This window comes from Apium graveolens, chromosome 5 (genome assembly GCF_009905375.1).
Source record: "Apium graveolens cultivar Ventura chromosome 5, ASM990537v1, whole genome shotgun sequence".
Classification (NCBI taxonomy): domain Eukaryota; kingdom Viridiplantae; phylum Streptophyta; class Magnoliopsida; order Apiales; family Apiaceae; genus Apium; species Apium graveolens.
The window spans coordinates 67501681-67519551 of record NC_133651.1 but is presented as its reverse complement, the minus strand read 5'-3'; the positions used below and the strand labels follow the sequence as shown (position 1 = coordinate 67519551).

General features: G+C 37.1%; 2 protein-coding genes across 2 annotated transcripts; both read right to left on the bottom strand.

Moving 5' to 3' along the window:
* Positions 1–7689: 7689 nt before the first annotated feature.
* LOC141660154 (uncharacterized) lies at positions 7690–8649 on the bottom strand. Its single transcript, XM_074467113.1, has one exon. The coding sequence runs from the start codon at positions 8647–8649 to the stop codon at positions 7690–7692; it is 960 nt and encodes a 319-aa protein (XP_074323214.1).
* An 8815-nt stretch (positions 8650–17464) lies between these two features.
* On the bottom strand, positions 17465–17869 carry LOC141660153 (uncharacterized). Its single transcript, XM_074467112.1, has one exon. The coding sequence runs from the start codon at positions 17867–17869 to the stop codon at positions 17465–17467; it is 405 nt and encodes a 134-aa protein (XP_074323213.1).
* Positions 17870–17871: the final 2 nt, after the last annotated feature.

Genomic DNA, 17871 nt, shown 5'->3' with positions numbered 1-17871 from the left:
ACAGTGTACACAATATTTCAAACTCACTTAATTTTGTATTAAGATTAAGCTAGTGTCTTGCTACAAATCATGGGTTCTTTGTAAATAAAGAACTCAGCTCCTTCCTTGAGAGAGTTACAAGAAAATCTAGATCGGTTTGATACAATTTAAAAGCAAAGGACCAGTATTTAATTTATAGATTAATAAACACAGATTTACACAGCATGCAATAGAATGTACTAAACCCTACTTTAAGTTATTTCTAAAACTTTCCATTTCTGACTTGGTGTATCTTTGCAAATCCTGTGAATCTGTGACTTTCCTTTGTCAGTTAATCTTGGCCTTGATCTAACACTCCTCAAACTACTTTTGTAGACTTTTTAATCTAACTAATTAGATCGTTTGTTGATTGATAATCTTAAATATTCAACTTGTCTGCATTCTGTACTTTGAGCTTCATATCGAGATCTCCAGTTTGTTGTATAGAGAACTAACATCTCGATAAGTATAATGCCTTATCGAGTTCTCTTAGTTCTCTATAAGTGTTTTGACTTGTCGAGATCTCTGAGTTTTCTCCATAATTATTAAAAAATTGTCCAAGGAAATATATTATATGACCGGGAGGGTATAGAGGATCCCCAGTCAATTATTCTCACTGTCACCTCTTTACCAAGTAGTACTTTATAATCATGCCTTCATACGTGGCCAAGAAAACTTGACAAATTGCTTTATAAAATTAAGGATCCAAACAATACAATTGAAATGGATTTTTCCGGTGTATGTCCATGAGCATATGTTAAAAAAGTGTGATAGATGAGTTGTAAAATTTTGATGGGTGGAGAGTTCATTAATAATGATGGACCCCATGCATATACAAAAATCTCCACCAATCAAATTTTTGTAACTCATCTATAACATTTTCTTAGCATGAGTCTAAGAGCACACACTAGACAAACTGTTGATAAATATTAGAGTGGGACAAGTGCCATTAAACAAAGAATAATTTTGTGGAAATGCGTGAAAATGGAAATTTCCTTAAATGTTTGTTTTTCTTTCCAAGTAATCACTGTTATTAAAACTCAAACTACAAACAATTTGCATCAAGTGATAGACAAGTGAATGTAAGAAAACATGGCTAAATGGTCTGTACTAGTTGGCAAATTTTTTTCAAATACAATCACAGTAGTAATAAATGTTTGGATTTTTGTAGAGCAACTGTCTCAAGTTGGCAATATCATTTTAATCATAAACGACAAAGTAACTGAGCAGGCTTCGGATATTCAAAAAAGTTTGGATGAACTGAAGAGCATATTGAAAGAAATTGAAGACAAAATTGGTACCAGTCAACCGACCGATGACGATGAGAAAGTCAAACTTAGAGCAGAAGTGAAAGACGCTGATGATCTTATCAAAATATTGAGTCTGCATCTCCAGAACGAAATCCTGATAAGATACTGGACTTGTTCAATCCTTTCAAGTACACTTTTGTGTATAACTTCATGGTGGCTCGTAAGATCAAATATATTAAAGCAGAGGTGGCACAATTAAGAGAACGTCTTCAACTTATTTCTCCTCAAGAGGGAACTAGAGAAAATCGAAGCAGCCCTTCCATTGATGGCGTGCCAGTAATAGTTGCAAGAGATAATGATGTGTCAGCAGGGGTCAACAACAATCATAATGGTATGTTTGAATTATATGGCCTCAGTGATGAGAGAAATATTAAAAAAGCAATTGAAGCAAACATTCATAAAAAATATGGTATTCAACAATTAAAGTTAAACTGGTGGAAAAAAAGATGTGAAAGGAGATAGGCAAGACGGGGGATACCAAGATGAGAATGTGATGAAAAGATTGAAATCTCACCCAAATTTAAAAGAATTGATTGTTGAAGCTTGCATTATGGATCCAAATGATGACCAGCTTGTTCAAAATCAAATTAAAAGATTGCAATAGATGTGAACAACTTCCACTACTTGGTCACCTTCCTCAACTGCAGAAACTAGAGATTGATGGGATGGAAAATGTCAAGGTTATTGGGAAGCAGACATCACAGACGAACCACATTTTACTAAAGCTAAAGGAATGGGCACAACCAGTTATAAGTTGGGTAGAAGTAGTTACAGGAACTAGAACAACACTGTATCCATCTCTCACAAACCTCATTTTGTTAAATTTGCCAAACCTAGAAGAATGGGAACAAGTTATAACCAGTAGGAGTGGTGGCCAAAGTGTATTTACAAAACTTGGGAGTTTGAAAATCAAGAACTGTCCAAAGTTAAGAAAGATCCCGAATAGTTGTTTTCCATCCCTGGAGAAACTGGAAATTGGAAATTTGGAGAGCAGAATGCTACTACAAACCATGAGTACAAATGTTAGCTCACTCACCTCTCTACCAGTGGGAGGAGGTAGTTCATGTCCTTGGTCTTGTCGTTCAGACATGGAATCTGTACTTAACGCGCTATTGAAAAACAATTCTCAATCTTTGAGTACATTAGACCTGGTTGTTGGTAAGGGTGTGAAAAGTCTGATATGTGGTGTGTCTCTTAAACAATTATGGGTATGGGATTGCCCTGATTTAGAGAGAATTAATTTAGATGAAGCGTCGGCCGGTCTCATATCTCTTACGCTTAGGGAATGTTCCTCCTCTCTTTTAGAAACGGTCTTCCCAGAGTTCGACACTTGAACGATAGAGATTAGGTCCCTTTTTGGAGAAGTCGGATGAATTCCCATGGCTAAATTCTTCTTCTTCTTCTTCATCCATTTCATATCCTAAATTGTCTTCACTGGAATTGTATGGATGGGAAAACGTAAATTCAAGGCAGCTCTTTGAGCGGCTTAAGCCCTCCACCTTCCCAGAATTAACTGAGATGATCATAAATGACTTAAATGATGTGAAAGCTCTCAAGGATTCAATAGCTTCAAACTTTCGATCCGTCATGGTGAAAACTAAAGCAGATAAGGTAAGTGAACAACATGGTAAACTTTACATCTGTAATTTATTTCCTCTCCCTCTGTTTTTTACTATAATATGGATGGATATATAATTGAATTTGTTGATTTAGGGATCAAGAATCCACACAATATTCTACAAAAAAATAAATAAATAAAGCACATTATATATCGTGTGCTCTTAATTCTTTAGTGTTTTGGGCGTTTTTGTTGGGTTTAATTCTAGATATAAAACGATTGGTTAATAAACATGGAAAATAAAGTAAATACAAACACTAAGAAAGTTGGTGACGCGAAAAACTTCTAAAAAGAAGAAAACCCGTGGATGGGTATGTCCCAGCCAATAATGTTTCACTATCTTTTTTGTTGTTACAAAATGAAGTGGCCATGCTAGTAGTTTGTGTGTTGTGTCTTTTTTTTGTACATGATTCTTCTATTTATATACATAATATTCAACTAACATCCTACAAAATCTCCTACCAAACTCCCCAACGTACTAGCGAAACTTTCAAATGCACTATCTCCATGAATAGAAATTACTTCCATAATTATCACTTTGACTGAGTCTCATCTTATCCAAAATTTTCTTTGTTAGTTTCTATGTCGTCAAGTCACCTTCCTCTGCCGTCATGTCCATACTTTCTCGCCATGTCTCGGCCATACATCATGTCCATCACTTTATGTCATGTCATGTCATGTCGTAAACATAATTTATGGTCACAACAATTTCCCCATTAAATTAATAAAATCTATTTTATTAATTTAATCTTCCAGTGGCGTGTAAGAATATAAAGCTACCTTGAATTGATAAGTCATAGTCCCTTCTCATTCTTCTTCTCTAGATTCACGTTCCTCGTTAACCGGGAGAGCTAATTTATCTTCCCAATCTCATATATATCTCCTTTTGTATTCTCCCACAATACACTTATGCCTAAGAAATCCCTTAAATAAACACCTTCAAAAAACTCCACATCTATGGCCGAGGCGATTGAAAAAAGCGAATGGGTTCCCACTAACATCCTCGATCCCAGAGACAATGGCAAGCAAAATTGGAAAGATGATAGGATTGCTGAAGCTATGGTTTTATTTAAAGACAAATTCAACATGGTGCTCCCCTCCACTGAAGAACTAGCCGACTGGTATCGAGAGGGTTGGATTTGCTTCTACTTCTACCCGTTTAGCATCAGTTTGTCTTTACCTTACTCTGATCTTGTTAAGAATGTACTAAACAATTTGCATGTATTTCCTGCTCAATTGATGCCCTTCACTTGGAGGACTTTGGCTTGTCTTGACGCGATTGAAGAAAAGCATAACTTGAAGGTTAATGCGGATGTAGTTAAATTCTCCTATTTCATCAAGAATTTTAGTAATTGTCGGTTTAGTTTTGTGAATAGGGATAAACATAACCCTTTGATTTTGAATAATGATACGGTGAATGATCGTGGGTGGAAAGGAGAGTATTTTTATGCTGAAAAATCGACCCTTGGCGAAGATGTTGATTATTTGCTGGAAAAGTGGAACGTAGATGGTATTTTTCATTCTTTTAGTTCTCATTTTACGTTATTTCTCCTTAGATATTTGCTCAAATTTAGGTTTTGTAACCCAATTGTTCTTGCATGCTCGAAATTTATAGCAATTACCTCTTGATGTTCGCGTCTTTCACTTCCCGTTCTTACCTTGTTTGATTCGTAGCAATTACGTCTTGATGTCCTTGTATTTCATTTCCCATTCTTACCTTGTTTGTGTTTGTTTTTTTACAAGGTGTATAGTTTGAAACAAAAGATAATGATGTTGTTGCTAAGGAGATTACGGAGAAAACCATGGGTCTACCAGTTGCGGAGAGAATTTGGCCGAATTGCCTTAACAGGCCGATCAGGAATGCTTCGGTGATTGATGTGGACGAGTGTGTTGCTTCTATGAAGAAGGTTGCAGTAAAGGGAGATGTTAGTCTTCCATCTGGCATCACAGCAGCTAAAGGTGCTTCCTCTCGAACTAGAAGTAAGTTCATATCTCTTGCTCCTAAGCCCTTTTTGTCCATACAGAGTATTTCATCCGAATCTAGAAAGAGTCCCAAACCTTTGAATGATATTGAGATGAGCTCCGGACGTAAGTATGCAAGATATATTTGTCGTGTTCTTTCCCGTCTGCTATGCCTTTTTATTCTCCTCTGTGTTCTCATAGTTTTTTTTATCAACTATTGACCCATTCTTCATTATTATAGAATTTAAACCTCTTGTGATCAAGCCATTAATTGTTTCTAGTAAAGACCTTTTTAAGAGAGAACGTGAGGACAAGTCTGTTGAGACCGAGAATTCGAAAGCCCCAGTTATGCTTAGCCTTGTTGTTAGTCCTCCAGTTAAGAAGGTTAGAACTGATCCCTCTAGTATGTCCACATTTGGTGATATGAACTACTTCATGCCCCTCGTAGCACACCATTATAGTACGGGAGCCAAACCTTCATCTTTTGCCCACCTGTTGGGGGACATGTTATTGCCCCACACTATGGAGAGTCAGAGTTTTAAGCCTGTTGAAAGTTAACTGGATGATGCAAAAGGCCATATTTTTATGTAAGAAAACTTTAATTTCTTAAAGATTTATTGACAAGCATATCATGTGCCTGTGACGTTCTCATCTCCTCCTTTTATGTGCAGGCTTTTCAAAATGCCATGGTTGCTTACGAGGTTTATGCGAATGAAGTGAAGAAGTTTAAAGCTTTTGAAGACGAGCATAAAGATTTCCCTAAAAAATTACAGACTGTTCTTGACCGTGCGTTAGACAATTTGAAGAAAGTCAATGAGATTCAACAAGAATTTGATGACTTTGCTGCTAAAGTCCAGTCTTTAGAGAATGAAATGAAGGAAGAGGCTGCTAAAGTGGTGACACAACATGTCATGCGTACTAGAGTGGAGATGATGCTCGAATATAGCAAAGGTGAGTGGTAGAACTAGGATATTGACGAGACCATGAATATTTATAATAACACCTACCCCGAAGACGCATTTCCCAGCTTATCCCCGGATGATGTGGATGATGTGGAAGGTGGTGACAAGTCCGCTAAGGACCTTGATGTCGATGACAAGTAGTAATTTAATTTTCTTTTGTCATGAATCTTATTGTGTTCAATTTTCTTTTTAAGACATCGATTGTGCTGTTAACTCATGTTTCACCTGTTATGGTGGAGAGTTAAATTATTTATCGTGAACTATTATCGTTATTTTGATGTCTTTCGTTTTATCTTCATATTGTATTGTATTTCTCCGTTGTCATTACTTGGATGTTTTTACTTTGTCAAAATTACTCTGTTGTCTGTGTACTTGTTAATGCATGCATCGTTATGCCTTATTAAGAGGTTTTTTTAACCTTCTTGAAATAAGACAATTTGTAAGTTAAGTTTTGTTGGCAAATTTTGAGAGACTAGGGCTCTTGTTTACCTTGTTTATATAAGTTTTTGTAACATCAAGGTTGGACCTTGATACGTCGTGGGGTGATCAGCCCTCTTATAGTAATAGAGTTGAGAATCTAGCCTCTTCTCTATTGTAAGATTCGTCATGTATGTTGTTCAAATATAGCAAACTCGTAAAGCAAATAAAAGGTAACAAGGCTTTAAATACTTAATATTTAAATATACATAAAAGCAAGTAAATGAGCGTATAAAAATTAAGCCAAGAACCACATGTATTCATTCATAAGGAGGAAAAGAAAACATCTAGCAATCACACAGAAAAATTACCCTAAAGAATCCAATTAACTATAGCACTGAGTACTTGTCCTATCGACTTATTTACTACCAAGTAAGAGACTAGACTTTGAATGAATGTCAAGTGATTACATGTGGTATTTCTTGAGATGTAGCATGTTCCAACTTCTTGGGACTTGGACGCCTTCAAGAGTCAAGAGTTTGTATGCTCCTCGACCAACAATGTCATCAATTAAATATGGTCCTTCCCGGGTGTTAGCGAATTTCCCAGCCGTCATGTCCGTAGTATTTTGAAACACTTTTCTTAGCACTAAGTCGCCTACTGCAAACGTCCTGAGGCGTACATTCTTGTTATAACTCTTAGCCACTACTTGCCGATAAGATGCCATCCTGATTTTGACCATGTCATGTAGTTCATCAATCACATCTAGATCGTGTACTCATTTATTATAATTTGTCTCTGTGGTTTCCAAACCGTACCTGACTGTTGGTGAAATAATTTCAGTTGGTATGACGGCTTTTGTCCCATAAACTAGGCTAAAGGGAGTATGTCCCGTAGATGTCTTAGGTGTCATCTTATCCGACCATAACACCAAAGGGAGTTGTTCAGCCCATTTTCCTTTGTGTGATGTCAGTCTCTTCTTCAAGTTGTTGATAATAATCTTGTTGCTGGACTCAGCTTGCCCGTTAACTTGCGGGTACCTCAGAGTGGATTTTACTAGATTAATGTTCCACTTTCTGCAAAAATCTTCGGTCTTGTTGCAAATAAATTGTGAGCCATTGTCACAAATTATCTCAGAAGGAACACCAAATCTTCCTAATATATTATTTTCAATGAACGAGATTACCTCTCTAGATTTAACTTGCCTGAAGGCTTCGGCTTCAATCCATTTTGAGAAATAATCCGTCATCGTCAACATAAACATTTTTTGTCTTGGGGCTGGGGGCATCTTCCATACTATGTCCATTCCCCGTTTCATAAATGGCCATGACGGAATTAAAGGATGTAATAACTCTGAGGGCTGATGTATGATTGGTGCATGTCTTTGACAGGCGTCACATTTTTAAACGTAGTCGATAACATCCTGTTTTACCATATGCCAATAGTATCCCATCCTGAGGATCTTACACAACAAGTTCCTTCCTCCCGTATGGTTTCCACAGTCTCTTTCGTGTATATCTCGTAAAACTTGTTCATATTCTTCTTTTTCTAGACATATCTGTAACAAGCCACTAACAGATTTTTTGAATAGTATGCCGTCAATCAAACAAAACCTGGACGCCTTCATCTTGAATGTCGTAGCTTCATTTTTATTGTTAAATGAGATGTCTTTTGAGAAGAACTCATTGTACTTTATCATCCAACCATAACATTCTCCTTCCTCTATATCCATGACAGAATATTTTTCCTCATTCATCTCCATAGTTGGTTTCAGAATATGTATAATAGGGATGTTCGAGATGTTCATTTGTCGAGATACTGCTCCATTTCCTTCCAAGGCGTCTGCTTGAATGTTTTCTTCCCTTGGAACTTGTTGTTTCGTAAAAGAATCGAATTTACTTTGTAGCCTCTTGACGATTTCCAGGTACTTCATCATCTTGTTATCCTTAGCTTCATAAGTTCCCTTCACATGATTCACAATGAGTAAAGAGTCACATTTGACTTCCAAGTGTACTATGTTCAAGTCCAGAGTTGTCGTCATACCGATTATCAATGCCTCATATTCATATTCGTTATTCGTTGCTTTAAACTCACAGCATATAGAATACACCAAGGTATCCCCGTGTGGCAATTTCAGTACTAATCCTAGGCCTGTCCCATTGATGTTGGACGCACCATCTGTGTATAGAGACCAGGGCTGCACCTTCACAATAGAAATTAAGTGTTGAAGTTCCTGATCTGCCTGACATAATAGGTTAGGACTGAAGTCGGCCACAAAATCAGCTAATGCTTGGGACTTGATGGCTGTTCGCGATTCGTAAGTAATTTCGTACATGCTCAGATGTATTGACCATTTTGCCATCCGACCCGTCAGCTCTGGCTTGCTTAACACGTTCTTCAATGGGTAATTTGTCTTGGCACATATTTTGTATGTTTCAAAATAGTGCCTCAACTTTGTTGAAGTTGTGGAGAGAGCTAACACCAGTTTTTCCAAAGACGTGTATCTAGTTTATGCATCTAGTAGACTTCGGCTCACATAGTAGACAGGAAGCTGTGACCCGTCTTCTTCTCGTACAAGGACCATGCTGACGGCATGATCTGTCATCGACAAGTACACATATAATGTTTCACCTGGAGTGGGCTTAGATAATAGTAAAGTTGTAGACAAGTAGTTTTGCAACGCTTCCAGAGCCATCTCATGTCTTGATTCCTACTCAAACCCTTTGTTTTTTCTGAGTACATCATAGAATGATTTGCATCTGTCTGATGATCGTGATATAAACGTGTTGAGTGCCGCAACTCGTCCTGTTAATTTTTGTACTTCTTTAACAGACTTTGGACTTGTAATTTCAGAAATAACTTTTATTTGTTCCGGACTTGCCTCTATTCCTCTCCTAGTCACCATGTACCCCAAAAACTTTCCCGACGACATTGCAAAGTTGCACTTGGATGGGTTGAGTTTCATATTATATGCCCTTAGCACTTCGAATACTTGCTTCAAATCCTGGACATGATCATTAGCATTTTTTTGACTTTACCACCATGTCGTCAATGTACACCTCTATTATATTGTATATTTGTTCCTTGAACATCTTGTTCACAAGTCGTTGAAAAGTTGCTCCTGTATTTCTTAAATTAAAAGGCATTACTCAGTAGCAATATATGCCCCTGTCTGTCACGAAGGCTGTTTTCTCTGCATCTGATGGTTCCATACGTATTTGATTAAAGCCACTTGATGCATCGAGAAAAGTAAGCAGTTCATGGCCTGCTATAGAGTCGACCATCGTGTCGATGTATGGTAATGGTAGAGTCGACGTATGGTAGAGTCGACGTATGCTATAAGTACTTTTTGGTGGTTGGAGCTTTGATTTTGCTGAGACTTGTGGGCCAAATGAATGCAGAATGAGACCCATTCATTCCCTTGCATGCTTGTGTACCATTGTGCTATAAAATGGAATGAGTTTAGTGCCCCAAAGTCGACTTATTTCAACAACTTAACTTTTTTATATTTGTCAGGTTATCTTGAACAAACAATTTAACTAGATCCATTCACGAAAGCTGTAAAGCAGAAGCTCTGTGTATAATAACCTTTCGTACTACTCCCCACACATGGTTGCTTTAAGTGTTTATAGACATGTTACTGTGTTTGAACGAACTTAGCCTTCATTAGGAAATTGTTTCCATTTAATATATGCTAGTATGAATATAGAAATGTCACTACTATGAAAGTAATATTGGTTAAAATAATCGAAGACTACTCAAGCCCCCTGTTGGTTGGTGTGGATAATGTGATGGTTTTTTTTGTGCGCGGAAGGATTTTGCTTTCTTTATATGATTCTTTTCTTGATCTTTGTGTTGTTAATATATTAGTCGAGTTAAGCAATCATCTGAACAGTTTTTTTATGGACGTCTTACAAGTTGCATTTGAAAGTGAAATTGTTAATTTACCAGATGAAAAGGGTCTTAGCAAAGAGTAAAATAGTCAATATGAAGATTTTAAATTTGTAATTCAATTAATAATTCCAATAGCTTAAAATATAATATCAGGTCATTTTATGTGTTACATTCAAATGAGCCGATGCTGGTAGTCAGAAACAAAGTATGACTGCTCAGTTAGAATATAATATTTTATTTATAGCAAAAGTTTAACCATCTGTATAGGGATCAGTTTCCATACTCCGCATTGCATCAAAAATTAAAGCGCATATCTAACTACATATGTTCAAAATGCATACAAATACAAGGGTAGTGCAACCATTGATCATGGTATTTTAATGTGTTGAAGCTGCTGGAAATGCCTTTGCGCTGCAACCAAATTAGTGGCATCATTTTTAGAAGTCCCAGTGTGAACATCTTGTGAGGTGGAAGTTTCGTCATCGAAATCCAAATTATCATCAGGAGCACATAGCAGAAGAAAGAAAGTATGTAGAACACAGCCCAGAAGAGGAATAGATGCATAATACTTTACTCTAGCTTTCCGAAGAGACATAGCTACTAAGAATTAATGAAGTGTTACTCACTATTACCAAAAAACAGAAGATACATAGCTTGTGAATTGAATTGACACTTGGACTTTTCAGTGGATTGAAGTTTGTGGAACAAGTAAATGTGTGGAAAAATTAAGGATCAACTAGATAACTACCCACTATATGGACATGGACCAAGTGCAAGTTTCTAACCATTTTTTGATGATCAAGCCGGATCAGAATTGAAATTTGAAATAGTTTTGAAACATTGTAATCACACATTTTAAATAGCAAAAATTGAAAAAACAATATAAATGATATATTTGAAATGAATAATAATATAACATACAAAATAGGATTTGAAAATATTTATTTAGTATATCCTGCACTAAATATACTTGTTAGATACTAACCTAAAAACTAATGTGTATATATATTTTTTATTTTTTTACATATAGTAGTAGGAATAGTATTACAATTTAAAATAAAATTTAATACATAGTTAAAAAAATTTAAAAATCAAAATTAATTCAATTTATGATTTATTAGGTGATTTTGAAAAATCAAAGAGTTACCAGTAATCAATAGGCCAAGATGGGCCAATTTCCTAATCATGAGTTTAGGTTGGAACTGGAACTTAGTTGTGTAGTATATACAACCAAAGAAATTTAATACCCATCCATCCTTGCAAAAAAAAAGAAAGTAAATACTTCAACTGGAAACTGAAATACATTAACAAGGAGGAAGCCTGCAGAAATTAGATTATTAGATTTTTGGTGGGTTTAATTATTATGCGGCGCCTCAAAAATCACACACAACTGAAGATTTACAAGTAACCCTTGGAAGCTTTTCACTAGTTAGATTCACACCAAATAGTTGTAACTGCTGATTTTTTAGTTCTGCATCCACTTATAATATCATGTAAGCCCTCTTTCTTTAAATTAGGTTGCTTGGGTCCGGTGCTTATTAGTAAATGCCAAGTACTGGGTTGTGATATTGAGAATGAGCGAGTATTGGAATGAAAATCCTTCACATTCCGGATAAGCCACCACATTTGCAACCCCCCGGTAAAGTTGGGCATGACTTGTAGTACTTTTCTTTTTTGTCTTGTGTGTATTAAGTGAACTGTCCTATATGTCTATGCTTCAATAATTAATCCCAAACATGCTAACACATGAACATAATTTTGGTCCTTGTTGGTTTTGTTTACTTGCTCTAATCATATCCACAAATATACTTACATTTCAAACCTCAATTTTACCACTTTTTAGATTAATAGGATGATTTTTCTCATGCCATCACTTCTTCCTAAAGTCTGTTTTCAATGAGATAATACTTCACGTGCACTAAAAAATAACAGAATATTCTTACTAACTCCAATTTTAATGTATATTATTTAAAATGAGAATTTCTTGTGCGTTTAAAGGATGACAAATGAAATCGCTTATTATTAGTTTATTTTGAATAGAAACTGTTGTCTATGCCCATATTTGAAAATTACTGCTGCCATAGTTACATTTACTTGGAAAGCGTGCTTATTCTTTTTAAATTTGGATTGTTATAACTTAACATGTGAAACAAATTGAATGTTCTTACTTCTTACGAAGTTGAATAAGATTTCTCTGCTACAAGATCTTCGTCTAAGTGAAGCGTATACGCAAGAGGTGTGTTGAAGGACTATACTTAAACACAGATACGAACATATATAGTATTATATGCCTGGTTTCTTGTGGGTTTATTGTAGAGAAATATCCAAGTTGGGATCTGTTATGCTTTAGGAGATCAATGCGCCGACTGATTTAGGAATTTTTCACTTTTTATCTAAGCACTAATGGAGCTTGCTTTCTTATGATTGTCAAATGATAAATTATTGTCACCTAAAAAAATGATAAAACAGATTAAATAAGGAGGATTCAGAAGCTACATTTTTTAAAAAAATTAATATAATAAATATCTTTTATCATGCATATCTTTCTTATCTTTAGGAACACAATGATAACAATAAGAATTTTCTACAGGAAACGTGCAGTTATTTTTTTTTGACGAAACGCGAGGGAATATATTACTCAAATAAATCAGCACTTACAATATTCATTAACCCAATAGGAACATTCCTCCTATCGAAGACTCGACCTGGATATAAACATGACTCTCTCGCTAACAAGTGAGCGGCCATATTAGCAGATCGTTTTATAAAAAACAACTCAATGTTTAACTCAGCAATCAACCTACGACACTCCATAATAATACTACTAAACGGAGAGGTCATAGTAACCTTACTACGGATGGCCTGTACGACACCCAAACAATCCGACTCAATTGTCACTCCCTGCCATGCCATACACTTAACCCAGCTAAGGGCTTCTTTCACAGACATAGCTTCTGCAAACTCAGGGCGAACAACTCCCTCATAGCTATCCGAACGACCCTGCACAACTGCTCTTTCATCATCACGAGCCAACATTCCCACTCCATACCTGTTTTGCTCCTTAAATATTGCTACATCAACCATCACCTTAACTTCATCTTTTTTCGGTTTAACCCAAGAGTCTACTCCATCTCCCTGGATAACATCCTGGTATAGAGTCTTTATTGAAAACAACAGCCTGCACTATGCTTCTTTGCTGGTTACACACCATATTATTCCAAGCTTTCCATATACTCCAACACATCGTCACAATCTCACCACGACGTCCCTTTTCTGTTTGATCAAACATTGTCTGCAACCAGCTTGCAAAATTGGCATCACCTGCATTAAGTAAAGACCACCCTCTATGATGCCAACACTGCTGAGCAAAGGGGCAAGTAACGAGGATATGCATCACCGTCTCTTCATCACCATTACAAATTGGACAAGTGGTAGGAACAGGAACTCTTTTTGACTGTAGCACTGATCTCGTGGGAAGAATATATGATAAATCTCTCCAAACCATATTTAGAACCTTAGCTGGCACACAAACTTTCCACAATAAATTCCATATCTGACTACTAGCATTTGTGTGCCAATCTTCTTTCTGTTTTTGAAGTAACTAGTATGCACTCTTTACCGTATAATCACCACTAATGCTTTCGTTTCAATATAACTCATCAGCCCTCCCACAACCTCCAATCTTTGTTGCCAAAATACATCGTTGGTCCCTGGTATTAAACAAGTCCTTAATAACTTCACGATCCCATCATCCACCATCATCTATCATTAGAGAAGATACTTTAGCAGCGTTCAAACCAATAAGTTCAGTCGTAATACATGGATTAACACTATCCCGAAGCCACGGTTGTCCCATAATTCCTATTTTAGCACCATTACCAATTTTCCATCTAGCTCCTGCCTTTATAACCAACCTAGCTTCCCAAATACTTCTCTAAATAAAATTAGGGCTATTCCCTAGCTCTGAGGCAAGAAAGTCACATTCAGGAAAATATCAAGCTTTGTACAATTTACTCGATAGTTTTTCCGGATGATTCATCAACCTCCATCTTTATTTTCCAAGTAAAGCCAGTTTGAAATCACGAAAATCTCTAAAGCCAACACCCCCAGCTACCTTGTGTTTACTTGAACGTTCCCAGCTCATCCAAGAAATCCCAGAGTTCGTATTTTCTTTTATTCCTCACCAGTATCTCGATAAATTACGTTCAAAATCTTTAATTATCTCCTGAGGTAATAGGAACATGCACATCGCATAAATAGGCATACCCTGGACCATATTTCTAATGAGAATCTCCTTCCCTGCTTGAGAGACCCAACCTTCCTTCCACGATTGAACTCGATTTCGCATTTTGTCCTGTAAAAAACCAATCACTCGAGATTTGTTGCGTCCCACCATGTTTGGAAGCCCCAAATAAGTGACATTATCATCAGCTTCTCTCACCTGACAGACTCGATCTCTACAACTTCTCGTGACATTCGAACTACACACCACCGATGACTTCATGAGATTCACTTTCTGTCCTGATGCTTCTTCAAAAACTTGAAGCAACTCCATGAGATTTAACGCATCACTATCGTCAGCATTAGAAAACAAATTTTTTATCATCTGCAAAAAATAATTGACTAATGCTTGGAGCAGCTCGACAGATCTTGATACCTTTAATCAGCTGATAGGACTCATATTTTCTAATCAACGCAGAGAGACCCTCCACACAAAGGATGAACAAATACAGGGATAATGGGTCTCCTTGACGGAGTCCCTTGCTAGGAACCACGGGCCCCATCTCTCTCGCCCCATGAGTGATAGTATAATTGACTGAACTAACACACTTCAGAACTAATTGAACCCACCAATCATGAAAGCCCATCTTGTTCATTAACTCTCGAAGATATTCCCACTTTATCCGGTCTTAGGCTTTACTCATGTCAATCTTTACTGCCATACATCCCTTCTTTCCCCTTCTCTTCCATTTTAAATAGTGAATCATTTCATAACCCACCATTATGTTGTCAGTGATCAACCTTCCCAAAATGAAAGCACTTTGATTTTCCATACCACTCCATCCAACATATTTTTCATTCTATTCGCCATCACTTTCGTAATGATTTTAACCAATACATTACAAAGAGATATTGCCCTTAAATCTCCCACCGTAGTCGGGCATTTCTTTTTTGGAATGAGAACCACATTAGTATCATTAAGTCCCTCTGGCATCATCCATTTTTGCATAAACATTCTGACCAGCTCAACTACATCGTGACCAACAATCGCCCAATGTTTCTGGTAAAACGCTGGCGTCATCCCATCTGGGCCAGGCGCTTTGTCAGGATCCATTTGAAATAAAGCTGATCTAACATCGTCTTCCATCACCTGCATTAATAACTCTGAGTTTTGCTCCTCTGTTATTTTTGTATCAATGCATTTTAACAACCTCACTCCAGTTAACATGAGTTGCAGTAAATAAGTGCTGATAATGCTGCGGTATGTGGTCTACCAAGCCATCATCCCAATCAACCCAAGTTCCCTCGGCATTCTTCAACCGAGAAACCTGATTCGACCGTTTCCGAGCAGTAGCTGTTGCATGAAAGTACTTGCTATTTTTATCGCCAGAATGCAGCCACAAGTACTTGCTTCGTTGCCTCCAAAAATTTTGTTTTGTTCTAAAACCAATAATAAGACATCCTTCGCCTCCTTGTACCTCTTTATGGATTCACCATCTCTGAATTTTCACCACTTTTTCATCTCCTTTTTGAAGTTCTTGATACGATCATTGAATTTATTCATTATTTTCTTTCCCCACTGATCTAAATTTTCTGCACAAAACTTTACTTTGTCTTGAATTTTACTATTAGCACACATTATCCGACTTTCAAGAACAAGCTGAGCACACATTGGTTCAGTCAACCATGCATTTTCAAATCGAAACTTTCGTTGACCTGTAAACTTTTTACTCGCTTCAGGGATTAATAAAATCGGACTATGGTCCAAAGAAGAGCCCTCTAGGTTATACAATTTTCCAGTTGGATACATATTCAACCATGCCACTGTGGTTAAGGTCCTATATAATCTTATCTCAGTCCAAGCTGTTGTTCCCCTGCTCCTCTGTCATGTAAACTGATGGCCAACTAAATCCATATCAATCAACCCCATATCTGCTAATGCATCATTGAAACCCTCGACCAACGCATTAGGATATATAGCTCCACCATTCTTATCTTGTTGAGATACAACATTATTTAAATCGCCTATAGCACACCATGGCAGGTTAGAATCTCGAGCCAAATTCCTAAGAAGATCCCATGTATTTCTTCTTTGTTGACGATCAGGTTATCCATAAATTTCTGTAAGTCTCCATGTACTCTTGCCATCAACACTAACTTCCACATCGATATGGCTACGAGATAAACTCTTCAACGTAACATGATCCTTATGCTTCCATAACAGTGCCAATCCACCACTCCTACCCAATGCATCCACCGAGATTAACCCATCAAACTTCAAGTTTCTTCGCACTATCTCCATTCTACCTTTACTGTCAATAGTTTCACAAAGAAAAACAATACATGGTCTCTCTTGACAAACCATGTCTTTAAGGAACCAAAAATTTGAGGGGTGACCTATTCCTTGACAGTTCCAACTAATAACATTCACAATCCTAGGCGGGCCTGCATTGCAGCACCCGCCTCTGTCTCGTTTATTTGGTTATGTGTTGATGATATGTATATCTCCGTCATTGTCACATCTGTTGGGCCATGTGTTTGGGCTGTCTCATCATTGTCTGTTTCCTCCACCCGTCTACGCTTTGGGTCCAGTACAAAAAGCCCATGATCCATAACTATCTCTCCGTCTTTGTTTTCATTTAAAATATGTCCACCTATTTGAATTTTAGGCGCCACTTTCTCAACTAAAATTGCTCCTTTATTATCTCCCCCACTTTTTACTCCACCAATCTTACCCGTATCTATCTCAGCTCCTAAAATTACGGGATCACGCTTACTAGTTGCACTCATCTCGGTAACCTCCTTCCCTGTTTGCATCTCCATTTCCGGCATCCCACCAGTCAGACGAAATTTGGCCTCCTTGACATAACCATTTTGATCTGATGACATAATTTCTTCTCCTTGGTTCCGCCTTCATCCATATACCATACGGTCTCTCTATATTTTCCAATGGTGTATCAAATATTCGTTCACAAAACTTCTCATTATGCCCCATCATTCCACATATGAAACAGATAGTTGGCACACCCTCATATCTAAAATTCACCCAGCACCAGGTATCATCATTCTTTCTTACTTCTTAGTTTCGTCCTTCTCTTTAATGGCTTATCCAGTGGTATAGACACTCGAACTCGCAAATATTCCCTCCAAACCCCAACAAAATTATTATTATCAGACTCCACAGACTTTCCAATATAATTCCCAATGTCCTGAACTACTCTTTGTGACATAAAACCCGGACTCATTCCATGAAGCTGAACCCATAAATCCAGATTATTGATGGCCAGCGACCTAGGATCATCCCCATCCTTCATACGAGTAAATACTAACTGGAACCGACCAAAAGTCCAAGGGCTACCCTCTATAACCCTTTTAATGTCCATCTCATGATAGAACTGAAAAATGAATCTGTTGCTCTTCAGCGCCTTCACATAAACACCCCTTCCTGGTTTCCATAACGACGCCATTT

Excerpts from the sequence above, each read along its gene's own strand:
- LOC141660154 (XM_074467113.1), bottom strand. The coding sequence starts at position 8,649 with ATGGCAAAATGGTCAATACATCTGAGCATGTACGAAATTACTTACGAA.
- LOC141660153 (XM_074467112.1), bottom strand. The coding sequence starts at position 17,869 with ATGGCGTCGTTATGGAAACCAGGAAGGGGTGTTTATGTGAAGGCGCTG.